Below are 27,685 nucleotides of genomic sequence, written 5' to 3'. Positions count from 1 at the left end.
TAAAGATAAATGGTCACAGGTCAGAGCATCAGGAGAACAGAATAGGAAGGGAAAAAAAAATGGTGGAAACACATGCCCCAAGTTTTTAATCTCCTCTGTTGAAATACAAAACATCATCCATGAGCTGTAAATACAAACACGACATTATGATGCCATTTCTTGCACCAAACACAAATACAATTTGCTTATAAAGAATATGAAAGATTTGTACTATCGTCGTCATCTACACAAAGAGGACCGGGGCATGGAGACCCGCACCACCATGTTGAAGTGAACAAAATACCCTTCTTGCTATGATCCAAATAAAGATAAATGGTCACAGGTCAGAGCATCAGGAGAACAGAATAGGAAGGGAAAAAAAAATGGTGGAAACACATGCCCCAAGTTTTTAATCTCCTCTGTTGAAATACAAAACATCATCCATGAGCTGTAAATACAAACACGACATTATGATGCCATTTCTTGCACCAAACACAAATACAATTTGCTTATAAAGAATATGAAAGATTTGTACTATCGTCGTCATCTACACAAAGAGGACCGGGGCATGGAGACCCGCACCACCATGTTAACTGGGGTCGGCTACCGCCTCAAGCTCTCCACAATGTAGTCGGCATAGAGGTTCCTTCACGACAAAAGTTGGACGTATGATAAGTGATTTGCACAAGCAATACCCATTGTTTCAAGACGTTAGGGAAAAAAAAAAAGAACTGAAAGATAAAAAGTCCCTGCAGTACAATTTCGGACAAAAGTACCACTGAAAAACTTCGATTTAGATAGCCCCCGTAAAGGATTAATTTGAAATGAAGCACCAACTTACATTTGTAAACATACTACTGACTTAAACATGCTTAATTCATATGGTGATTAGATGCCCAAAAATATCTTGGAAGCATTCGACAGGAAATAGACTCATAGATACTTCAACTCCTTCTGACAAAGACATTAACTATTCTATAATGGAGATAACTCAGATTTAGCTGCAAGATCCATAAGGAGGAAAAAGACATTTAAGTCAATAGCTTATTGCAGGTGCAAGTGTAACTTAGAGAATAACTTACATGGAGTGCTGGATTACTTCAAAGGCAGTAGAGGCAGGAAGAAAATCATTCACTGCAACTTCCTTATTCTCATTTTTCTTGTCTGTTTAGCATATTAAGGATTACAAACCTGGCTTCATTAAGAGAATAGTACGGGTTCCAATATGTAGAATACTTTTAACTAAAGGCAGTATCAAGGATACAATCTTCAAAGAAGCGACGGATTTCAGCCAAACGATGAGGAGGGAGATCCTTAATGTCATTATAGTGTCGGTACTCAGGATCGTCCGCGCATACAGCAATTATCTTGTCATCTTTCTCACCCTGTAAATCATAATCAGAAATTCCTCTAGAATGGGGAAGAAAATGATAAATACTTCTGTTGACTGTTCAAACTGGGTACCTGATCTATCATAGGCATGAGGCCTATAGCTTTAGCCCGAAGAAAGCATCCAGGAAGAACAGGCTCCTGCGGTGTTTCAGTCATTAATGACTAAATTAGTTTGCACAAATTGACCAGAATAGGCTTTTTTGTTAACTTATGAGAGGTTTTGCTACGATGATTCTGCCCTTGCTGAAGTATAATATAAGCTAGGCATTGAGTGGAATTTTTTCTCATTATATAAAGAAAAGGAGCACGTCAAACCACAAACCTGCATGATGATCAGGACATCTAGCGGGTCATTGTCCTCGCAGAGAGTGCGGGGAATGAAACCATAGTTGTGGGGATACACAACTGATGAGTAAAGCACACGGTCAACCTAAAAATATATGTCACTGTTAAACAACTTTTGATCAACTATACGTTCTCGGAATGAAACTTGGCTGGAAGAACCGAAGATTACCTTGATCAGTCCAGTCCTCTTGTCAAGTTCATATTTCACCTTGCTTCCTTTACTAATTTCAATCACCTGCAAGAATTTGTCCTACAGTAAGTCGCCCAGTTGAGGATTTTTGTTTCCTTCTATTCAGGTTTATGCAGAGTCAGTCCTTTTCCCATTCTGGAAATTCAGTATTATTCTTCAAGAGTAACAAATGTTTACAGAGATGGCCGTGGTGGAATCTAGCATCCAAGAAGGTGAAATGAAGAAATTGCCACAGAAAGAAGATTCAACATCATAACAGAAATTGAATTTTCCGCTATGTAAATGAATGAGCCAGTGGTTCCTTAAGAAGGACCTTTTTTTTCCCCACCTCAACATGAGGTCCAAGGTTTCAAGGTCTGATTTATTCTCATCTAGAAAAAGGAGATCCCAGTTTATGCCCTACTATACAACCAGTGCGGTAATGACAGTTTGTACACTTACACAGTTGAAAACAGTTGGAGCTCCAGGACCTGACAAAGAGTGACATTAGAACTCCGACAAGAAGAGGGGAAAACTTCAAAAGAAAAGGAAAAGCTCAGATATACAATACCTATCTCAAGATCGTGCCAAGGGTGTGCAGCAACAGACCTCCGGGTCATTGATGAAAGGATCCTTTCGTTAAGAGGCAGATGCGGTGCAGGATGAGTAGTGGCACCCTTCTGAACATTTTCGGTAATGCTGGGTGGTGCCATCTCTGCAGAATGGTTATGGGAAGTTTTAGAATTACTCTTTTTTTTTTTTTTTAAATACAGCTTCATTGAGAAACGTGAGTGTACACCAAGAAAACAAGAAGGAAGAGTTAACCATGACATGGTTTCATTCAAGGACAAATGCCAAATCATGTTAAGCCCATGTTGCCGGCAATGGCGGATAAACAGGAGTTCCTTTTACTATAAACTCTTCCCCTTCAAATAAGATGCTGGAGGAGTTGAAAGTAAAATGCAGCATTTCAACTTCATAACTCGCACAACTGTAACCTTAAGCCATCTAGACAAGCAGGTCATACCATTTGATGGGATTCAAGCATGAGCAAATAGACCAGGGAAATCAAAGGAGAGAGTAGGCAATTCTTAGGTCCAGCAAAAACAGATCCAGACCACTGGGAAGTATTCTTATGTCCAATTCGTTCCCCTGAGCAGCAATAAACAATGCACTCTCGCCGAAAAAGATCCCGAATGGACCAAGCAGGCATGTTCAAAGTAGCACGCATGGAACGTCTCGCAGATCTTGCAGTTGGTCCCAACAGAATCAACAAGAACGAAGATGACAGAGCCATCGATCTGGTAGCAGGAACCGTTTCGTCCCATTTTCAACGAAAAGAATCACCAAAATCCACACAATGTGTATGACTCTGCAAAGAATGTTCGCCAAATGGACACCCCTACAGACGCGGGCCCAACTCAGGAGTGGATTAGAACTCAAGCAAGCTAACAACATAGCGAATCAAACGGAGATCGACCAGCAGAAAGACATGTTGCACAGGACATTGCTCAGAGAGCCAACAAAACCTAAAGAAGAAGACGAAATCGCCTCCCCAGATCAACGCACACAAGCACGGAATCACAGCAAGCCGGCACAAAAAGAGAAAAAAAAAGGGGTAAAGCTAGAGAAGCACAGCAAAGATGATCATCGGCGCAGTAACGAGCCAATGTCGAGCTGAGGACTACTCCAGACAGGACGGCACAAGACGAGAGTCAAAAAACAGAACAGGACCCCACGCCAACAAAAAAGAAGATCAGAGCGACAAGATGCGAGCGACAGCACAAGGGAAAGGCAGACGAACCTGTAACGGTCTCGAGCTCCAGCGGGACCTTCACAAAGCCAGAGACAGAGACGCACGGATCTCAGAAAAGGGAAACGCGATATGGGGAGCAGAGTAGAAAACAGAGTGTTAGGAAACCACGAAACCCTAGAGGGGAGACGGCCCACGCACCTTCTTCTTCTTCTTCTCGAGGGAAGAGCCGAGCAGTAGTAGCTGTTACGACGCTCTCTTCTCTCTCTCTCTCTCTATCTCTCTCTGTAGATAGAGGAAGCTTTGTGCGTGCTCTGTTTCGGATGTTCCCGCTCTGGGGCGACCGATGGCCGCTTTTTTAAAGACGAAGGGACGAATGCGTCGAATGGGAAGAACGGAATCCGGATATTCCCGGGGCGTGCCGTCGTCCGTCCATGCCGCCGTCACTCCAGCTGGCCCCAACCCCCGTTTCCTTCTTCTCTCTCATTTCGGACCGCGTGGGGCCCATGCCCCGCCCGAGACCACGACCGCGTTCCTAACGGTCGACGTGCGGTGCCTTCTTTCCTCTTCTTTCCTTCTCCCTCTTCTTTGTCTTTGCAGAAATTCCCACCTCCGTACATATTATACACGGTAAATACCACAAAAAAAAAACCTCAAATCGATACATATATACTCTAAATTACTTTTTGTTACCATCAAAAACTCTAAACTAGTACACCTGTAATAAATTTATTATAAATTAATTTGCTAACCACCAAAAATCTCAAATTGATACACATGTGACAAATTTACCTTTCGTTAATTTTCATTAAATTTGATTAATACAATGAAAATCCCTAAACTATTACACATGTGAAATATAGAGGGTTAAAATATCCAACTGGTACACTCGTTAACTATCACGTGTCATCTAATTCAGCAATTAGTTAACATTTAACAAAAATTAACGGAAAATAAATTTGTCACAGATATACTAGTTTAGGATTTTGGTTGGTCAGAAAAATAATTGAAATTAAATTTGTCACATGTGTATCGGTTTGAGTTTTTTTGTGGTATTAACCCTATTAAATAACCAAATTGATTTCCGCCTACCCCAAAATAATTTGTGACGCCAAAATAAGTTCGAGGTAAGTGTGACATGGTGGACCACGTGAAACCGTCATGACATGAAGATTGGTTTCAAGTAAATGTGAAACCGGTGGGCCCGATTTATGATACGAAAATTGGTCTTGAGTAAATACGGTATCGGTGTACCGACTAGTTATTTTTTGTGATATTAACTCCGTATAATATCATATGCATGTTCTAAACACAACTCATGGTCAATTTGTTTGGCCGAAAAATGAATGATTTTCTAGAAAGCATTTTCATATAAATGGCTACTCATATTTCTTGAAATGATTAGCCGATAAAAAAATGCTTCTATTACCGACAAAAATTTATATCCAATCATTTTCGTGAACGGTGAAATTCTTTTTATTTGTTTCTTTTGTAAGTGATATAAACGATCACTTTTAAGAAAAATATTTTCCAAACCATTCACTTTTCGCGATACAAACAACCCATTAATGTAAGAATAATCACCTAAATCGGAAGGGATAGCAAAGCGTTATTTTCCGCTAACAGGCAACTATATGTTTCATCCTTCTAGATGGGTCAGTATGAACACTTCATATATATATACATATATATGAACACTTTTTTCTTATGGTCGACAACATGAACACTTTATAATAAACGTAAAATTCGGAAATGGCTCTTTCATCGACAAAAGTGGGAATAATGGACGGTGGCGAGTCGAGGTTAACTTAACGGTTTCTTTTGGAAGACGTCGTTCGGAGACCTTGTCCACATGGAAAGCAGTTGGCCGGCAGCAGCTATACCGGGCAGTCGTCAACTAACGACCCTGTCCGAACGTTCCCACTCTCGCTGGCTCCCTCTGTCTTTTGCTTATTTGCTTAAATTCCATTGTATTAATTCAAAGGTGTTGAGAGCCACCCGCGGTGTACTACTTCATGTAATTCGAGGACGCGACACGATGAACCGGCCATCGCAGCCGTGCCTAAGGCACAGGACACCCCAAACGTATCTTCGAGGTGGCGAGCGAAAACCCCCAAAATGTAGAGTCCCCAGAAGTTCAATCGCGATAACACTCGATCTTGCAATCTCGTAAAAGATAAGATGACTCGTTTTTCATTAGTCCATCACTCATACGAGCTCTTATTTAGGACTCGTTCCTGCTACAATTTTTTTTTTTTTTTGGGGTCGTAGTCTAACCCATCCAAGTTCATTTTGTCCAAATTTTTGTTCATTAAACAATTTCAAGTGTCCGTTTGGCATATGGTGATTACGGTAAAATGAACTCGGTACGACAAGGTGAAAATGGTGGACGGATTGATCCATTTGGAGTCGCCAATGGAAATGCACTCAACGGGAGGGCTCCAATAGTGACAATTGCACATCGGGCAATGGAGAATTTTCGTTTCATTTCATGAAAAATAAATTATTTAAAAAATATTATCCTAAAAAAGAATCGCTTATATTATTTGAAATAATTAGTCAATGCAAAGTATTTTTTTTTTGGTCATCGACAATAATATATGTTTGAACATTTCATAGACGTTTAAAATATTTTTCATTAATTTGTCTTTATAAGCGATGTGAATGATTATTTTCAGAAAAATAATTTTTAAATTATTCATTTTTCATAAAACAAACGGACTTCAAATTCCTCGGGTTTGACAAATCATAGAAATAGTGATTGATTTAGACTTTTCAAGCGCATACCGTGTGCTCTGTGAACCGATGAGTCCGGCATTGAGCCGCTCGCGTCGATTAGTCTAAAATTGAGAACTCAATGCACTTATTTATTGCTCGGGTACAAAAATTGCAGGACCTACCTACAATCCGACAGTAATATCATTTGGTTCAACGATTGAATTTTTGAACATCAATATTCACATAAATATAAAAAAATACATTTATTTTAATGGGCTACCTTAAATTCAAAGTATGTGTCGCATTGGGTTTTGAAGTTAAAATGCAAAAATAAGTGAGTTTTAGTGAGTTAAGTTATAAGTCCACTTTCAACCCATTTAATGAATAGGTTAGGCCACTTGGGCCTTTCTTCACGGATCTCTTCTCTTTACTTCTTCGATTTCGGAACTCGAGACTTTCTCCATTCGTTCACTCTACTTCCGCCATCGTTAGATTTTCTTTAACCTCTGGCTTGCAACTTCATACTAATGCGATAAATCACACTTTTGAGGAAACCCAAACTTTCACCACCACCTTTGCTCCCCTGTCCATTAGGGGTGAGCAAAAGAGATCGCCCTGACCGGACCGGGACCAATAGTCCGGTTTCCGGTTCCAGGGCCTAGGATCGGACCGCCCGGACCGGACCTATTCCTTTTTTTTAAATTTTTTAAAAAAAACAAACCTAACATTTACTTGTTGTTTAGGTTTAGGTCCTTTAAGATTTCTTTGCTTCACTTCAGCATAGCGCCTCAGACATTTTTTCTTACCTCTCCACTATCCAGTCTCCACTTCTCTCGCTATACATACATGTCTTGAGCCTTCCCACCACTTGTCTCGCTTCAAACTTCATTAACATCGTCTACAATCAAGTTGTTGGTGAACGAGTTCTATCCGGAGCTGCCAATTGAAGAGGCCTTGACTCCGTCGAGCTCACGGTACACCAACCTTTGTTTTTTCGACCTCGAGCTCAATCGTGTCTTCTATCAAAGGGTGCATCCACTTTTCGGAACCGCGGACCGGAAACCCTTGGAACCGCCCGGGAACCAGACCGGACGGACGGTCCGGTTCGGTCCGCGGTTCCGAAAAGTGGGAAGTCCCAGTTCCCAATTTTTTATGGAAACCGGATTGGACCGGAAACCACTCACCCCTACAGTCCATAACCCGACTCTCGACCTCCCTCACTAACTTGACGAGCCAGTACATGGAGCAACCCATTCTTCAAGTGCAATAATACAAAGATAAAAGTTGCTAAAAATAGATTACAAGTAGGGTCGGGTATGGGTCACAGAATTTGCATCGGATATAAACGTGCCAAAACAAGTTAAACGGATCAAATTGGGTCAGACTATTTTTGACCCAATCCACCCGTTTAACGGGTCTATGACCTATTGCTCTGATACCATACGAGGTATTGTTGGATTACTATCAATTACTCTGACAATTGAAACTGTTTGATGAATGCGTGATTTATTATATAATTTTTTTCAATAATTCTCTATGTAAAACGTACGAAAGAAATCAATCGAATAAGGAGTCGCGTTCTCCGGGGAAAACCCAATGCTTAATTCCTAAGCGACCTCCATCATTTCGTTTTTAACATCAAAGCAGGATTTAGTAAAATGTATTAACATCTTTCAACATTCTTCGCTTTCTCAATTAAAAGGGGTCTAGTCCCTAATTAGGATTGGCCACCGAAAAGCATAGCGTCGACTTCGAGCACTGCATGTACAAGTGGGCCGAATGTAGCTTTAGAAAATAAAAAGGAGGATGGACCCGCCAATTCTGCAGCGATGAATCGGATGCCTCATCTTTGCGCCGCTTTATTTAAGCAAAGTGCTTTTGAACTTCCATAAATATCTTTATGATTATATATAACATGGTTGCTTGGGTGGAAAACATGTCTTAACGAGGAATCTTTAGTCATGAAAACTTTGATTGCACCGACTCGCAAGATGCTTCGAGTTTATGGTGAGAAAACAACTTCAAGTTAATAGTTGCACTAGTGTCAAGCGTCAACTTTATTCAGCATGTCATTGCATCGCGAATCCGAAGGAAACGTTGGTCAGAGGAAAGAAGAAGTATTTCAGAAGAGAACGACTGTATCTCTCTCCATCCTTGGTTGATAGAGCGAGTGATATTTATATATCTGTGACCCGCCAATCCGTGGCTTAATTGGATCGAGTTTTCCTTAATTAGGGATGAAGGAAGAGAATGAGACAAAGGAAATGGAGGAAATTACCAAAAAAGTCTTGAATCTATTGCAACTGTGCCAATTCAGTTCTAAGTTTTTTTTTTTTAGGCTAATTGATTCCCAAATCTTTTGTATTTGTGCTAATTCAGTCCATCCAACCAACTTTGATCGGCCGTCGCTAATGTGGATAATTTTTAATAATGTTATAATATGTTTTCGATTTTTTTATTCATTTATTTTCTTTCTTTTAATTTTTTTTCTCCTCCTTCCGGAGACTAGTTGAAGGAAGAAGGAGAAGAAAAAAACTGAATTTTTTTTAAAAAAATATAGTATTAAAAAATATTTATGTCAAGACTGGAGTCCAAGTTAGTACCGGCAATCCAAATTGGCCGAATGGATTGAATTAACACTAATGAAAGGTTTATGAATCAATTGGCAAAAAAAAAATTATGACTGAATTAGCATAATGATAATAAGTCTAGGACTTTTTTGATAATTTTACAAGGAAATGTCGTGGAGGCATAGTTACTCCCATAAAGTGTCTAGAAAAGAAAAATCTGGGAGCATATAGAATCCAATCAATTAGGTAGGAAAGCTCTATATCTATCATGTCCCTGGGTTATGATTCTATTGAATCGAGTTTACTAAATTAAGCCTAACCAGTAGTTTCTTTAGATCCGAGTATATACACGAGTAAGTTGTCTATATATATGTACACTGCAAGAGATCTATATAGTCAGAAAGCATAGTGAAAAAGAAATCGTGTAGTATTGTCTATCAATTGGAGCTTTTCGATTGGATCTTTAATACGTTTGATTTCTTCTACTATCATTTTCAGCGTTCCATGTCTTTCTACATGTGTTGGGGATTTAACAATTCTCCATTCCCATTGGGACATTGCGACTTCATAACTTTTTTCCATCACCGACCTTCAAAAGGAAGCTGTTTGAGATATAAAATACAACAATGAGCCTTGGCCAAGAGTAAGTTTCGAGTTTGCATGCTTAATCCATCCCGATACCTATTGATACCGGCACGCGCACACAATTTCAGAGAACAAATACGTAGTGTTAAGACCCTTGCTCTCGATCCATGCCGGTCAAGTCTCCAAGAGAAGTACTCTAAGCGACCATAAAAAGGTGACGGCAATCTGAGAACGACCGTATTTTCATGAGGGAGTTTGGCGTATCCGAGGGATGTCGTCGATAAGGATGTTCTAGGTTGCTCTCGAGCCAATCATTCTTTTCTGTCTCTCTTCTTTTAATAAAGAGAAATCGTAAACAATTCATGAAGAGAGAGAGTAGAAGGAGAGGACGTTGGGGACATGGAGGCCAAGTAATGAGGACCAGATCGACCGGAGGAGGAGAAAAGAAGATTTGAGGCTTGGCGTGAAAATGGGAAGGGATGTGATTCTGTCTTATCTTTGGAGACGTGTGATGGTGCGATGAGGAGGAGGTGAGTGGGCAAGCTCATCCGGTGACTCAGTGCTGGCTCACATGCCTTTGACCCTATGCCCACCACCTAACGGTGATGTCGTTCTCTTCAATCAATGAAAGGTGTTGTTATTCGTCTTTCCATCTTTCGGGCATTCATTAATCCGCGTCATGCATTTCGTAGTTATCTTGCACGCGCACGAGATCGCTATATTGAATGTTAACTTTTACCGCTGTCTTGCTCCGTCGGTTTCATGGCTTGGTCGATAGTAATTGTTGGTTAATCTCCGGAAATGGATCGCTCCCATATGACGGGTGTTGTGGACTTCGTAGCGTGTTAAAATTCACTTTATGGATTGACAATGTGGCTGCATCATGTTAATATTCAGGATTCACATATGGATCCTAAATATCCGTATCACTACATAAATTAGGTTGCAACTCGCATTGATATCTTATCGAGAAAATAATCGATTGCTCCAATTTGGTCGGTTGGATCTCTCCGGCACTTGTCATTCAAAAGTCTTTTCCAAATCCTACGGGGCAAAAAGAGGAAAAGTTAGTCGATTTCACAAGTCTCGTCGAAAAGTCTTTTCCGTAAGAAACAAGTTTGCTTTTGATAATGTGGTTGGTCTACCATCTAGTGCGAAGTCAATGTACTCCCGTAGATTAAATTCCTAGATTAACAATTAAGTGCATGTGACAAGTACGTGAACCATATAAGAAAGCAGAGCATAAAGGACACGAGCGGCCTAACACCTGCCCCGTCCAGAAGCCAAATATTGTACTTGTGGCCGTCCTCTCTTTGGTACTTATACGGTGGACAAAAATGTTGGGAACACCTCAAGTGCCACGTGGGATCTACCGGATTTTTTTTGTTTTAGGGCAAGATCTACCAAATTCACTCATCGATTGTTATGTGTGCAGATCAGACCGACTCATTTCATCGGGAGTGATTAATTTCAGAGTGAATAAGTTTCGGACCCGAAACTTGAAACCTACTCTATTATAACTGGTTATTACATTTAAAACCTAGAACCTACTTTATTTTTCTAGAACCAATTCTAGAGCCTACTCTGTTTTCCTGGTCTAGTTTCAAGGTTTACCCTTCCTCTTCTTTTTTCATTTTTTGATTTTACGTTTTATATCAAAAGAATATGAGCAACAAAACGGCTCAAAGTAAAAGATGATCAACATAAATTCCTATCCGCCAAACACGTGGTTATGTACAACTATAAACGATGAAAAGTTCAAACATGTAACCACAAATAATTATAAACAACAAAAAGTTCAAACACATAACATAAAACATTAAATTATAAATGTCCATTTCCCATTCATCAAAATAAATTTTTAAACTCCATTCTCCATAGGCGGCAAGGAACGAAGAAGAAACAGATTAGGCAATGCAGAGTTAGGCTCAATTTAGAGAAATTATATTGTTTTTACTATAGCTAAGAACTGGTTCGGATCTCAAGCAGGTCTTTACTTGGAACCGAGAACCAAACCTGTTCAAACTGGTTTCAAAATTTTAGAATTAGGACCGAACCGATTGTTCAAGTGGTCCGATTCAATTCCCCGATTCTACCCATTCCGATTGCACAACCCTGCATATCATGCCTTTTTGTTTTCATTGGAGATGTCAATGCCAACTTACACCCACTCTGCATAAAGTTGCTTGGACCAGATAAAGAAGCTTCTGCACAGTAAACGGCGGTGGCCCCATGTGATTTCATCAACAACCCAAAATGCAAGTGCGTGCGTGGATGTACAAGGTATGCAAATAATACCCAAAAAAATCTTTAACTTTAACATTCGTTCCAATTATATTGAAAACCTTTTTTTGATCGTTAGTCTTCCATTCATAATCACCGTTAATTAATGCTACATGGCTCGTATTTTCTTGCTGAACTTCTCGCGTCGTTAATGAATTATACCGTAGCAAAGCTGACATGAAAAAAACTCTCAACTTCTCTTCTATTATTTTCTTCCCCTACATATTATCGAGAGATGTAGAGCCACTCAAGACAGTGCGTTTTGGATTCTTCCCGATACTCAACAACCCAAAGAACAGCTAGACGTGGAGATCCGAGTATTTGGACGGATGATCTCAAATCTCGTTGTCCCTAAAATCTGTCATTTTCAAATTTCGAAAATTCATTGCTAAGTTTGGCAAGAAAATTCGAGCAATATAGAATTAACTAATGGTGATTATGGACGGAAGGTTGATGGTAGTTGAATTGAGACAAAAGTAAAAATTGAGAGTCTTTTATAAGACAAAAAAAAATTGGATATAATTGGACAAATGCTAAAGTTGGGGTTTTTTTAGTATTAGCCAATAAAATTCGAACAAAAGTAAAATTTGAGAGTTTTTTATTAGACAAAAAATATTTTGGATATAATTAGGACATATGCCAAAGTTGGGATTTTTTGGATATTAGGCATGTAGAATTGGAACAAAAGTAAAAGTTGGGGGTTTTTTATGAGACAAAAAAAAGTTTGGGATACAATTGGGAGAAATGCTAAAGTTTGGGTTTTTTTTTTTTTTGGTATCAGGCCATATTACATGTGATCCTTCTGAAAATTTCGAATTTAAGCTATGTTTGTTTTGTGAAAAATAAATAATTTGATTTTTTTTTCTAAAAATAAGCGCATTTATCGCTTGAAATGATTAGTCAATGAAAATATTTTCTTTAACAATAATAATTTGTCTCTAAACATATACATAGACAATAAAAATATGCTTCATTCAATTATTTTTTGTAAACGACATAAGCAATCATTTTGTATTTGGCGCTTGTTTCGCTAAAAATGAATGATTTGAAAAATCTTTTCTTTAAATTGAGCTCTTGTATTGCTTGCAAAAATTAATGAATAAAAAGGATATTTATATCGTCCGTGGAAATATTTAGACACAAATTGTTGTTGATAATGAAATAAGTTTTGATTGACTAATTATTCTAATCGATACAGGTGATCATTTTTTTTGGAAGATATTTTTCAAATTATACATTTTTCCTGAAACAAATGGAGCCGGCAAATGACAAAGGAAGAAATTAATGGAAAAAGAAGAAGAAAAAAATTTTAAATATAAAAATATAAAAATGAAAAAAAAAATTCCGTAAGCGCCGGTCGTATCAAGTAAGACGGGTAGGTCCATGTTAACAATTTTTGACCAAATGATGACGCATAAAATCGAATGTGGAAAATATTTTCATTACCAAACGATGGAAAATAATTTACATTTCATTTTCAAGTTTTGGCCGAGTACCAGAAAATATTTTCATTTTCCTAAAAAATGACTTTCTAGAAACATCACATTTGTCACGAACGAAAGGAACCGTAGAGTCCGAATATTTTCTCCTAGTCAACTTAACACATTTCAAGTGTACATGACATTTGCTTTGGGCTTAATTTAGATTTGGGAACACTCGAGCGTGTGACTGATGATAACTTTGTGATTCTCCGATGATTAGTAGATTATTTCGTGTTGACTCTCCCCGTGGAGTAGGTACCGACATTCGGAATGAACCACGTAAATCTCTAGTGCTTTTTGTCATTCCTCGTTTATTTCTCTGGTGATTTTGTTTTGATTTACCACATTATATTAGAACATGATTAATGCTTTTGTTGAATTTGAATCTTTTTGGAAGAAAATGGAAGAGAAATGGGGGACTGAGAGCAACACTGAGGTTGTAGTCCTGTTTTCAGTGGCATCCGATCGATTCAAAGAAGTCGGAGCACATATAATGTCTTTCAAAAAACGTGTCTCCTGGAACTATGAACCCTCGTTGGATCCATCATTAGGAAGACCAGCTCAAGGTCAAACACATGAGGAAGATTGAAGCCCAAGATGATTACAGCTCTCGTGGTAAAGCCAAAAACTGTCGGTGTTGCATTCTGCTTCAGGGTGTGTGCTCAAGATGATTTTAGGTTCTATCAAGAGTTTTTTAGGGATACTTTGTGTTAGTAAATTACTTGAATCAACTCGGCAGTTGTGTGGTCGCGCTCTATTCGTGTTGGGTGGGAATACGGTGGTTACGAGAATCCCCTCTTCTTGTATTTTAAAGATGCAAAGCGAAGGACCTTGAGCAACGACTCTTCTCAGGGTCCTTCGAAATGGTACCAGCCAACCCACAGCAGCTGAAGTTTCAAGGCATCATGTTGATGGGGTTACTTGCTCAAGTTGGTGATGTGTCGATGCTGGACCCTCCTTGGAATTGATTTATGCTAGAACTGAAAGCTGGTTGCAGAAAAGAAAGAAACCATCTTCCTCAAGGAACAGCATCAACACCATGTGCTCATATAATACCCCCTTCAAATGAACTCTCAAGACCCAAGAAAATTGAACTCTCAAGAGTGTTTTTGCCCTTCAATCGTGCTCATTTGAAATATCATGTACAATCCCACAGAATTTGGGACCCAACAGTATCCTGTTCATTTGGTCCGAATAACTTTATATAAAGTGGATCTCACTTGTCGTTTACATCTCGAATAAAAAAACTGAAATGAATTGGCCTAGCTATGCATGCGTTCCGATCTGCGAGTCCGTTCGAGTAAATCTCATGTGGCAACTTAAGGTATATCGAACTTAGGTTTTCATTCTTATTTTTCCATGTCATGGAAGTAAAGCGAGATCAGGCCTTTCTCGCAAATTGGCATATAGGGAATTTTCCGAGAATGGTACCAAAACATCAGGATGCCAAAGCTTTTTTCAGGTCATGACCGAAAGTTATTATGTCGAATCTAGGAAGTGGGACTCGCAGAAAAACATCATGAAGTTATTCATATCTGGGGTCCCTTTTTTTTTAATTTTTTTTTGTCTGGGGTCACTTCGACTTTTCAGTTTTGGTTTTTAAAAAATTTGTGATGTTCACACCTTGATTTTTATTTTCAACTTATCAAATTATTCACCTGTTGGATTGTATATGAATTTTTTTGGGATTCTCGGACTTTAAAAATTAATTCTGTCCATTTTCAGATTTTTAAGGCAAAATCAAAGGTAGAAGTTACGAGTAGATGAAAATCTTCCCCGGACGATTCTTTTCTTCTTTTGTTTGGGCCCAACGTTAGTATTAGGACAGTACGCTAGCGCGTGTTTGGCCGGACACCTTTTGGGAAGAAGTTGAGTCGGTCCATTATGGTACGGAAATTAGTCTCGGCCTGGTCCTTGTAAGACCCCGAATATGTTGAACATGGGATAATTAAATCCTTATTTAAATGTAAGTTCAAGATGTTACCTCTTGACCCACTTTTGATCCTAACAGCATTAAGTTTAAATTAACCACTTATTAACCAAGTCCTAGCCACCCAGATGACCTCTACGTTTGGACCACGGGCAGGCGTAGCTAGTGCCGGAACCCAAGCGCCCGAACTCAATATCCTGGAGCGTCGAATTGAGGTCCGTAGTGCCCAAACGAGGGACCAAGGTACCCCAACCTAGCTCCCTAATGCCCGAATCCATCTACTTGGGCAGTCCGACCCTGTCCCGGACTTCCTAGTTTTGGGGCAGGGGAATTTTGGTTCGAGAGCCATTGTTTCAAGCCGGGCGCCAATGTCCTAGCAATGAGGAGCTCTGTGCAACTATTGAGGTCTTGAGTTAAATGGTAGGGTGCCGAACCCTGTTGCTCATGGACTAAGTTTTGATTTTCAGAGTCTCGATCCGGCTATCGGGTCTTGAGTTTGGGCATAGGAAATGAGGTCGGATCGGGCCTCCGGGCCTTGGATCCTAGCTATTTAAGACCCGTCACTAGGCATGCAGTCCCATGTTGCCTGCGACTTGACTGAGTTTATGAGGTTTGGTATGTTGGGTGGAATGCAAAAATAAAGGGAAAACAACACAAATGGTCCATAAACTTTGGCCCAATGTATAATGTAGTCCTCGAATTTTAAATTCATCAAGTATGATTTTTGAACTTTAACCCAATGTGCAATGTTCATGAACTTTCGATACATGTCCAATTTAGTTCCTAGACTATATTAAGTTTAGGAAAATATTAAGCACATTAAAAGTTCAGGGATAATAATGCACATTGAAATGAAATTCAAGGACCACATTGAACGCATTAAATGTTCATGGACTCTATTACACATTGGGCTAAAGTTCAAAAATCGTTGTTGCCATCATCCTAAAAATAAATGGTATTAGCAGAGATTAAATGGATCAATTCAATTAAAAGCCGATCTGGATCACTAATTTGCCGACTTTTGAATTTTCTGTGGAGGTGAAAGATTTACACCTCTTGAATTTCAAATTTTACTTTTTGAAGTTTAACTCGACCTTTGCCGTCTGTCCGTGCCCAAACGGGGATCCCGAAAGACGATCCACCGAGCGATAGAAAGATCTTTTCAGTCTTTGCAATGGAAACTCCATGCAAAAGAAAAATCCTAGAAATCTCATTCAAGGTATACTACTTTCCTCGAAGACTTTCTCCTTATCTCGGCATACATGACGCTGCAATACAAAGAAGAGCACCCTTTTTCACTTCCTAACGATATAAAGTGAAACAGCAATCGTCACTCTCAATGCCAAAAAATACAAGACACTTGATTGCATAATTCGATGTGAGCTGTCTTCTTTTATCACTTACATGAGAAGCATGGCCATAAAAAACTGTCCATAATACACGCCTTTACAGAAAGTCGACGACAACGAACAAACAGAACAGATGCCCTTCTCTTTCTCCACCTGTATTCTCATCTGTCACCACTCTCTCATGTCTGATCGATCCGTTCATTGCAAAGGAAGAAAGAATTGCTTGTCTATTCGTGGATTTCAATCGGGATTGGCATCCAAGCACTCGATTCCGTGTGATCTTCAAGGCCACGTTGTATCTAGATGTTTCTCTCTTATGACTTCTAACTAAAGGTGGCAAAATGGGTCTAGAACCCATATTTTAACCCATATTTAAGGATGTCGGTCATAAATGAGTTACAATAAGTTTTAAAAATAAACTTAAGTGGACTGTACGTGGGTTAATTAATAACTTAATGAATTTTAAATGGGTTTTAAATGTGGGAAGACCTATCAAAAAAGTTCTAAACCTATTACAATTCCGCCAATTCAGTCATAAACTTTTTTTGGTCAATTGAGTCATAAACCTTTTGTAATTGTGTCAATTCAGTCTATTTTTACTGGCCGGTGCTAACATGGTGCCTCGTGATGCTAACATGACAAAATTTAAATTTTTTAATAATTTTTTTTTGTCTTTTTGTCTTTTTTCTTCCAGCCATTGGCAGAAGGCCGGCGACCTCCGTCAACCCTTAGGTGAGGGCCTGTGAGCCCTTGCTGGCCACTTGGCGAGGGCTCGCGACCCTTGCCGCAACTAGCGTGGGCTAGATCCGGATGAGGGCCATGAGCCCTTACCACGTCTAGGCGAGGGTCGACCCTTGGCTAGTGGTTAGCGACCTCCCGCCACCCAAAACCAAATTAAAAAAAAGATAGAAAAAAAATTAAAAATTTTAAAAAATATCATTAGAAATTTGCCATGTCAGCATCGACTTGCTAAATAGATTGAATTGGCACAGTTGCAAAAGGTTTAAGACTCAATTGGCAAAAAAAAAAAAATTATGACCGAATTGGCACAGTTGCAATAGGTTTAGAAATTGTTTGGTAATTTTTCCTTTAAATGAGTCGTAAATGGGCTAGTTATCTAACAAGATTAAGTGAGTCTTAAGCAAGTCATTTTTTTTTATTCTTTTATGATTTTACATAATTCTTTTTTTCCTTTTTTTTTTGAAGAAATCTGGTGAGGATTGTCGCGAGCCCGTCGCCACCGGTTGCGGCCTCCGCAATATGGGTTGGCAGATTTGTATTGCATGGAAATGAGTCAGAACGAGTTAAATGATCCACGGTGTAATTACTTTTGCAAGGACAAAGCCCAATTTCTCTCTATATTACTCTGCAAATACATTGGTATGTTTTTCTGATATATAGCCCATAATATCTCCCGCACAATAGAGTTAAATTTACGTGAAATTATAGACATAATTACTTTCTTATTCTCTTAGAAGTAATTTACTTTTTATGACGTTAGAAATTACTAAAATAGATGTAGTATCTACAACCATGCTAATTTTTTTCCCCAAAAATTCTTATATATTTAAATAAATATTTTATTTAATTCTCATAATTTCCTCGCAACTTTTTTTTTTTTTTTTTTTCTAGGAAAAAAATTTAAATTTTCATTTGCAAAAGAAAGTACTCATTTTCAGTAAAATCAAATGCACTTAATGTGGTCACCTTTAGTATAATATAGTAGATTAGATTAGATTAGATTAGATTAGATTAGATTTGGCAATTCAATGAAAACAAAAACATAAAAAGAAGAAATGGCAAGTAAATAATTGAAAAGGACAAAAAGAAATTGCTGAAAAAGGCCCGAGAACAGAGAAGTGCTTAGAAATGCACCTACACCAAAGATTTTGGGGCCCGAAAGGATTGCAGCTCGGGACCCCATTTGGCCAAAAGTATCGCATTTTGAACGCGATATTTGTAACTAGTATTGTAGGTTTCCTAACTCTACTCCAATTGCAAAAATTGTGAGTGTGTCACGGCGCACTACGTGAATTCTTCTTTCTACGCTTTGTTTATTGGGTTTTTGCTTGTCTGAATGCTTGAATATTTTTTTACGAATCGCTTTCACATCAATCACGTTAAGTTTTGTGACCTCGTAGATTAAGGGAATCCGATGCTGATACTGAATTCTTTCAATGAGGAATCAGGCCATTAAGGCCTAACCCTAGCTCCTCGTAATAGAATTATAGAAGTACATGGAGTCGTCGGTTCCTAGTTGATTGCTTTTTTAAATGAACTCAACTAAAAGGTTATTAACATAAATTAAAGGGGGAAAAATAAAATAAAAAAACTGAAGAATGGCCAAGAAATTAAATTTCGACCAAAAAAAAAAAAAGAACAAGACATTAAATAATTTTGAGGTACTTTGAGGAGAGATAAAAAGGTCTGCTTGAGTATGGTGTGGGAGGGAAACGGGGACTGCGTTGGCTTGTTTTATTGTCTGCCACTAATAAGACAACGCCTTTCATCATTCATGCTTTTAACTTTTTTTGGTCAGACATGGTTTTCCTTGTCATGCTGTTTTTTTTTTTTTTTGTGTGCATTTTCTTTCAGTACAGTCACTTTGTCACACCTCATCACTCCACAGGGGTGAAGCAATTCTTGTCTAAGGCTGTTTGGTTCGTAACTTTGTGTCATTACGAGGAAATTCTTTCTTTAACTCCGTTCAAATTAATTAATAAAAAAATAGTAAAGAAAGTTCTTTAATTATTTTTTCTTTGCTGTGTGATACTGACGTGACTAAAACATGATGGACAAGGCGAAAACAACATCGGTTTGGTCCAAATCTGCTTGTTTAATGTAAATGCTATTTACCTAGATTGAAAAAATAAACAAAATTAAAACAAAAGGGAAGGAGCACAAAATTGGGCGAGGGCTGCAGTGGCGGCAGGTGCTCACCCCCATCGCCCACCATCGTCTGAAAGGGTTGGCGAGTGTGCGACATGGGTCTAATTTAAATAGTATTGAAATTAAAAAAAAAAAACAGATTTGGATCAAAACTACGTCGTTTTGGCCTCGTCCTTCACGTTTTATCCACATTAGCGCCTCGTAAAATAAAGAAATTATTCAAAAAGGCCACGTCGGCGTTTTCTATTAGCCAAGTTGAATAAAGTTTGACATTTTTCAAACTATTACAAATGTAAGCTCGAGAATATATGAAGCTTTTTTGAAGTTTGAAATTTCAAACTCTCGACCTATCTCTCTCTTCGGCACCTTGCTTTTATTTTATAGGGGTGAGCATGGTTCCAGGGTAGAACCGAGAACCTGGAACCGGAACCTATAGGATACACTCTGGTTCCAAGTTCCAAGGTATACGGGGTAGGTTCCAGGTTCCAAAAATTGAGGAACTTGTTCCAACGGGTAGGTTCCAGGTTCCACTACCTAGAACCCGGAACCTGGACCATGGATTCTGAAATAAATTTTTATATTTTTCTTGGTATATATTTTTGCACAATTATACAACGTTATATGGCATCCAATGATGAGTGTATAATTTGGAATCAAACAATTTTTTATGTTTCGGGTTCCAAAAAATGATAAATGTATTCCAATCGATTGGTTTCGGGTTTTAAATGTAATCAGTACAGAGCCTAAAATCACTCACATCTACTTTCTCTTAGATGTTGTAGTGTTCACTCTCATTTTGCTTAACTAAAAATGAAAAAATAAAAGAAATTGATAGGTTCTTGGGTACCCCGGAACCGACCCTAGAACCTTTGACAAGGTAAGTTCTAGGTTCCAAGGTGTGACGGGTAGGTTCCAGGTTCCAAAAAATGAGAAACCTATTTGGATGAGTAGGTTCTAGGTTCCAGGTGGAACCCGTAAGGAACCCGGAACCACTCACCCTATTATTTTACACTACTCGATGTCGAGAACTTCATGTTAGACTATCTTCAAGAGGATCAATCTCCAAGCTGACCGTTGGTCACTTGATGAGAAGATTATGGTAGCCGTTGATTTCGAATAGTCATCCCAAAAGATTTGATCCCCAAAATCTTGCTTTCCATAAATGGAGTGCTTCTTTTATGGAAAGTAGTTTGCCTTCGGAAAGATTGAAAATCAATCAATAAATCTCACATAATATTTTTTCCGTAGACAATCTTTCGCTGATAGTAGCCATGCAGTAGCCTTGCTGATATCCATGCAGATGCTATGGCGATATTGACGTAGTTCGTTTGATCTTGATTCAACGATCATGAGGTCGACTCTATGGACATACAATTTTGCTGCTACAAGTCAAATATTAACTCCTTGTTCCTTTAGACTTGATCACATACGAGTTTTAGTCTTGAAGAGCCTTTTCAACGTGCATATTTCTTGAGATAAAAACATTTTTCGCATTCAACAAAATTCATATAAAGAATAGACAGTTTTGTCAACTTCAAAATATGTGCGGAGGTTTTCTCAACACTATGTTCCCCATCATCAAAAGGTTCGCGTGCATCGAAGGCATATGAACTCTAATGGGTTCCATCGAGTGTACGAAATTATGCCCGTTGCATTAACTTCAAGTTAACTCAAAAGAAAAAGGCAAGATTCCATCAGAAGAATTAGCAAATTAACTTAAGAGTTATTCTTTTTTACACGGGCTTTAGGCATGTAAAGTTTGGGGACATCAAATGTCCTATCGAACTTATGAGCCGAATAAAACGAGGGCCAAAAGTCGTGTAAGGTGGCTTATACATGAGCTTGTTTACATCTGATGGCACGGGAAATCGAACTAATCGTACCGAACATATTCAATTTACACACATATATCTGCTTCACAACCACACTACGCAAATCCCCCCGGGTACACTTTAGGAATCTTGTATCAATTCCAGGAGAATACCAATTAAAGATGCTTGACATGGGGAATCCACAAGAGATGGAGATTCCTCAGCTCAAGATTCCTCCTTTTAACTATTTGAACCACGAAGGTGCGCTGTGTGCTCGAATCTTTCCAATGAAAACGACGACGCTTCCCATGAGCATAAAAAGGAAAAGTGTTGACAATATGAAGAACCCACTAGCAAATGATTTCAATGGGGGCAGTTTTCTCCGATCAGAATGGAGGAAACCTAGAGCCCTCGCAATATGCATAGTCGAATACATTAGGTTCAACAAATTCATGCCTACGTTTTCGCCAATTCATACATATTCATTAGATTGAGTAATTTTGTATGCACGAATTTAGTCGACAACCATTTAACTTGAGATGCGCAATAAAAAAATCTCAAGCCACGGTAAGTCGCGATCATGGGGAGGATTTAGGCCGTAATGCAATCATCACTACCGTAGGACGCCACCTTTCACCGTGCCATTGTGTCGGAGGTCATCGCCCACGGCGGCCAATGCTTACTTGTCTCCTCTATCTATCCTTGGCCCTCTCCATTTTTCTCTCCCTTTCCGCCGCATGCCACCCTTCTCTTTCTCTCTCTCTCCTTTTTTTTTTTTTTTCATTTCACATTTCTAATATGTGAAAATTTTTATCTCGTCCAGGGAGAATATCAATCTCATTTAGATGTGTCAAATGGATAGGTCGGGTCGAGTCAAGTTTGGATCGGGTCTAATATGGTCCAACCCATATTAACTTGTTTAATCCATTTTGACCCATATTTAAAGATCCATATCTGGTCCAACCCGCAACTGACCCATACCCGATCCGACCTGTTTTGACCCATATTATTAAAACATACCAATATTCTAGAAAAACCTCATTTAACATATTTTAAGCTCTTCTCTAGTGCAATGTTTTTCAGATTTTTTAATTTTTTTTCCCGGCGGCGGCGGTGTTCATCAGGAAGAACGCGTTCGCCCACATCTTCAAGACCATCCAGATCATTCTCGTGGCGATCATCGTGTCCACGGTGTTGATAAGCACCAGGATGCACAACCGTAATGAAGACGATGGCGCTCTGTGCGTCGGCGCGCTCTTGCTCTCCATGATCAACAATATGTTCATCGGTTTTGCCGAGCTCTTGCTGACCATAATGAGGCTTCCTGTGTTCTACAAGCACAGATACATCCTCCTCCTCCACCCGGCGTGGGACTTTCACCCTCCCCAATTTCCTGTTGAGGATTCCCATGTCCGTTTTGGAGTCCCTTGTTTGGATCGTCATGACGTGCTACTCCTGCTCCAATGGATTTGCACCGGAACCGAGCAGGGAATTTTCGAGACGGCCCCTATTTCGGTTCGGTTTAAACTTCCTACTGTACAGAAATTCACGAGGTGGCGGGCGGCGGTGGGCAGTGGCGACCGTTGATGGCGGCAGGCGGCCAATAAAAGATTTTTATAATTTTTTTTTTCTTTTCAGACCAACAAAAAATAATTTTTCTTACTTTCTTTTACTTTTAAAAACATAAAATTTAAACTAAAAAATAAAAAATATAAACTCATCAAGTTGAGCCTTTGAGGCTCGTTAACAACTTATGGAAACTACAAGCCACACCCATCTGTCAAAAATGGGTTCTATGTGTGACCAATTTTTAACTCGTCAAATTTAACTTTAACTTTTTTGAACTCATTTTTACTGGATCCTCTAAAAACTAACAACCCACATCAAAATCCATGTATATAAAATATGGGTCAGAAATGGGTCGTGGACCCATATTGACAGCTCTAGTCTCATCCCAGTCATAGATGAGGCTATTATCGCGACTAGGGTTTTACCTGGATTCAATATTGACTTTATTCAATTTTATATGTCATCAAATGTTGAACCGGACAACTTATACGATATCCGATCTCATCCTATGTCGTAAATACGAAATAATGAACATGATAGGATATAATTTTTTTTATTTTATTACCGTGATTCACCAAACAATGGATAGAATATGACAAATTCATGGATTGTATTATTCTATCATGTCTAGAAATTCGGACAACCAAACACAACTTTATGACACAAGAATAGTCTTTTTCAGCATGTCCATACTTATTGAGTTCTAAGACCCGTTTAGGGATGGCAGTGTATCTGTCTAATTTGCATCAACTGGAATTGACGAAGAAATAAATATTGTCGTCTCATAATTTCCTGACTTTTTATATTGTCCACTCCTGAAGTAAAAAAGAAACAAAAGAATTTTTGTCATCCGTGTCAAAATATTTACATATAATACATATAGATTATATATAGATTTCTATTGCATGTATGTCAGTTTTTTCTATGACAATAGCGAAAACGGAAGAATTACCAAAAAAAAGTCCTAAATCTATTGTAATTATGCAAATTCAATTCTCAACTTTTTTTTTTTTTTGCCGATTGAATCATAAATATCTTGCATTTATGCCATTTCAATCTATCTAATCAACTTTAGTTGCCCAACAACGACGTGGACAATTTTAATAATATTTAAATATTTTTTAAAATTATTTTTATTTATTTTCTCTTTTTTTCTTCCTTCTTCCGATCGTCGAACCTCGGCCATTAGCCGGAGATGAAAGCCGACCTCTCCCAGCGACAACGAGGCACGCCCTCGCTGTCCTTTGACCTCGTCGTCGTCGGTGGCCAGCAAGGGTGAGCTCTCTAGAGGCCGATGAGGTCGACCTTGCCGGTCTTTTCCTTTTGCGGGTCATCGAGATCCGACGAACTGCTAGAGGAAGAAGATGAAGAAAAAAAGAGAAAGAAAAGAAAAAAATATACAAATAATTTGAAAAAAAATATTAGAATGATATTACAAATTATTCTCGTTAATGTCAGCCCGCCAAAGTTAATCGGGTAGACCGAATTGGTACAAATACAAAATATTTAGGACTCAATTGGTAAATATGACTGAATTGATACAATTGCAATAGGTTTGGACTTTTTTGGTTACTTTCCTTAGCGAAAACTGTTTTTTTTACTGGAAATGAAATGAAAATCTTATTAAAATAAATAGCGACGAGCTAAATTTCATGTTGCTTAGCGTAGCTTTGATATTCTTTCATGCGGAAAGACATTCCGACCGCCAAAACCTCGTCAATAAACTTGCGGTGACCGGATTGTTAACCTCGGACGTTCCGTTCGAAGATGGTATGCTAAATCGGAACAAATTTCGCAGCGGAATGAAACTCCGATGGTAATGTCCAAAGGAAGGAAGTCGCTAGTGCCAATCATTCCTCCCTTTCCTTTATCATCCCGTGAAAAATAGAATACTATAACAATAAACTTTTAGGCCTTAAAAAAAACAATACGAAAGTATTCCTCCTCTCCTTTTCATTCCGACACTTCACCGCCCTTTTATCATTCTGTGTGCCTTTTCTACCTCCGGTCAGAGAGACCCCCGCATCACAAAAGCATACAATCAGACAGCACTTCTCATCCTCGGCTTAATAAAATAAAATAAAAATGCACAATGGGCTTGGATCGGAGCTCCGATTAGATCGAGACTCGTTGGTAACATGAGCTCTGATATCAATATTGGGTGGTATTATGTCTCTCTCTCTCCAAAAACTAGCTCAAAGAATGAGGTTTTTCCTCATACATATAAACCGACCGACCACTAGCGTCTTTCACAATCGATGTGGGATAACTCCAACAGTCTCTTCATGATTGTACCATTTGACCCACACCACCCTTTGGAAAACCAAAAAAAAAAAAAAAAACCTAAATCATGAGGCTAAGAAGGAACAAGGCAAGAGAGAGTGATACATTACTCATATGCCACATTGCATTGAGCAAAAGATAAAGCACAAGGAAACAAAACCCCCCACAAGCGGACACCATGGGTGGTGGCGGGGCCGTCCGATTTGCTAAATCTTATAATGCAATCTTTGACCATGCATTGCTTTCCGACCCCCAAAAATAGAGGTGAACACCCGCGATTAAACAAACAGATTTGAGTGTGCACAAGAATATTAATCAATGGTGTATGAATGAGAAAGCTGGCTTGGAAGTTGTGCATTAGCAGAAGTTAGTGGCCAGAGAGAACAGGGAAGTGGGAGAAGTGGGGGCAAAAAGAGATATATGGCGGATGGTGGGTGGTAACAATTATTTGGAAATGAAAGCCATGCAAGTAGCGGAATTAAAGCAACAATGTGAAAGAATGATCTAGTTTTGCATTAAGGATGACTAGAGGCAATGCACGATACGTCCATGCGAACTATGAAAAACAGTATGAAGTGACTTGTCGGGAGCATACTTTTTTTTTACCTTCTTTTTGCTAGGATATTGTTCATACTCCTCCCATCGACAAGAAGGCACGGTGATCCTGCGAATAACCACTGTTATATATAATCTCTTTCTTTTGTGATTGAGAGTTATAACAAAGAGGTAGAGTGCGCAAATTACAATGAAGCACATGTTGGATATAATCCTAATTTAAGGGTGAACCGTGATAAACCTTATATCTCGATTTCTCTTTTTTGCCTTTACTCTTTATTTCCTTATATTCGTGCACCTAATCCTATAATTTTTTGGGAAGGTGAGAACGTTTAATAAGTTAGTTAACAATTTAAATTGATTAGGCATATTTTTCCTCTATTTTCTCTCGACAAAACTATTCTCCTCTTCCTTCTTTCTCCCTGCAACAATTTTTTTGAAGTTTCAGAATCCAAGGAAAATTGACTTACATTTTAATAAGATTTTGTTCTTCGCTACGAAATTGTTTGTTAAGTTCGGTATTAGTGTCTTCGAGTAATTTCACATAGAATTTTGCGCAAAACTTATCATGAGGTAGGACACCAGCTTGACCAAGTAAATATTTGAAACATATTTCTTCAGAGATTGACTATAGACTTATGTATATATGATGCAAGAGCATCGAGCTCTATCGATCAACTCTCAAGCTCCATTCCAAACTTGTCGACGGATCCACCTCAGTCTTTAATCCTTTATAAAAAGAACCACATTGGCCACAACATGCTTCAATGGTTCCAAGGTTACTATTGTCGGTTGATCGATCGACGTGCATAGCAATTATACATGCTGGTTATCAATACGCAAGAATGATTGCCAATTGACTACCAATCTAACAATTAAAGAGTTAACGATTCTTCCCTTGACAATTAAGTTCTATTCCACCAGACTAGTTGCCGAATTCAAAGCCAATGAGCAGCATATCGATGTGAGGATATTCTGAGCAATTTCCTTAGATATTCGTTGATCTGCTGAGATGGTTATTTTCTGGTTAAAAAGGGTGAACGAATGTAGGGTCTTAGTTTAATTACTTTGCATTTGGTCAAAGTATTGGTTTTAAGAGTCTTAATTGTGTTGTGGGTCTCAAGAGTCCAAGTTCAAAACTCTAGGTGTTTTATTGCATTTTCTAATTCATAGATCCTTAATGTGTTTTTTGGTGCCCATGTTCCCAAGTCTTGCGTACTTAGTCTATTTCCTATATAAAAGTTCCTCTGCATGAAAATTCTCAATTGTAAGGCAGACCATTTTAATAAACAAAAATGTATGAGATTTTCTTTTGTGTGAATGAAAATCTTTGGAGGGTAGATTACTCCTATCTCAATTTTCTTTTAGGCCTTAGTTGTGAGCTTTCCTATTCCGAAGTCCTTTATCCTTGGCGTGCTGTTCATCCTTTGAGTCTCAGTGGTGAATTTCGCCAATCCCGATCATAATCATTGGCTGGTAGTGCATCCTTTATGCTATGATATATCCTTGGTTCGTTCAACATCACCCAAAACACACACGTCCGCCTCCGCAACGGCATCAATATAGGAACCGCATATCTCAAGTTTGCCGAATTTTTATTACATGACATGCGCTGTCTCCCAAGTAATTATGGAATTATGTAAAATTGAAACTATAATTTCATATGCATAAACCTTAATACGTATCAAAAAAATTAAAGATCTCTCTACTTCTGCAATGTCCGCCCCTTCGAAGTCACATAGGTCGGATTAATTTGTGCTGAAAAAGGTTGCATCTGTGAACAAAGAACATGTGAATGATCCCCATGTTTTCCACGCTTTATCTGGTCGGACCCGTACACGATCGATTAACTAAATGCAAACACATGAATTGCAAAGCATGCCAAAAATCGTTGAAAAAGAAGTTTTTCAGTTACAGAAATTCACGAGTTTAAAACACCCTCCTCGTCATCAAATTAGTGTGCTTTGGAAAGGGCAAAGGCCAGGCCAACAGAAAAAACCAATGAAGACATCACCTCAATTCTC

At 38.7% G+C, this 27,685-nt stretch overlaps 1 protein-coding gene across 3 annotated transcripts; it reads right to left on the bottom strand.

Annotated features, from left to right (window-relative positions):
- Positions 1–366: 366 nt before the first annotated feature.
- Positions 367–22,611, bottom strand: LOC115749747 (soluble inorganic pyrophosphatase 1-like). 3 transcript variants are annotated; one of them, XM_030686710.2, is made up of 10 exons: positions 22,602–22,611; positions 3,690–3,717; positions 2,457–2,600; positions 2,348–2,376; positions 1,886–1,951; positions 1,694–1,801; positions 1,444–1,509; positions 1,244–1,364; positions 1,062–1,143; positions 367–625 (listed from the first exon to the last, which is right to left on the bottom strand). In XM_030686710.2, the coding sequence occupies exons 3-10, from the start codon at positions 2,596–2,598 to the stop codon at positions 583–585; spliced, it is 657 nt and encodes a 218-aa protein (XP_030542570.1). In that variant the 5' UTR covers positions 2,599–2,600; positions 3,690–3,717; positions 22,602–22,611; the 3' UTR covers positions 367–582. The 3 variants fall into 3 exon arrangements, with proteins under 3 accessions (XP_030542570.1, XP_030542568.1, XP_030542571.1); XM_030686708.2 differs by lacking the exon at positions 22,602–22,611 and adding an exon at positions 3,840–3,969 and having other exon boundaries at positions 3,690–3,723; XM_030686711.2 differs by lacking the exons at positions 3,690–3,717; positions 22,602–22,611 and adding an exon at positions 3,840–3,985.
- Positions 22,612–27,685: the final 5,074 nt, after the last annotated feature.

The sequence above is a fragment of the Rhodamnia argentea genome, chromosome 7 (assembly GCF_020921035.1).
Source record: "Rhodamnia argentea isolate NSW1041297 chromosome 7, ASM2092103v1, whole genome shotgun sequence".
Classification (NCBI taxonomy): domain Eukaryota; kingdom Viridiplantae; phylum Streptophyta; class Magnoliopsida; order Myrtales; family Myrtaceae; genus Rhodamnia; species Rhodamnia argentea.
This window is presented reverse-complemented; position numbering and strand designations above follow the sequence as displayed.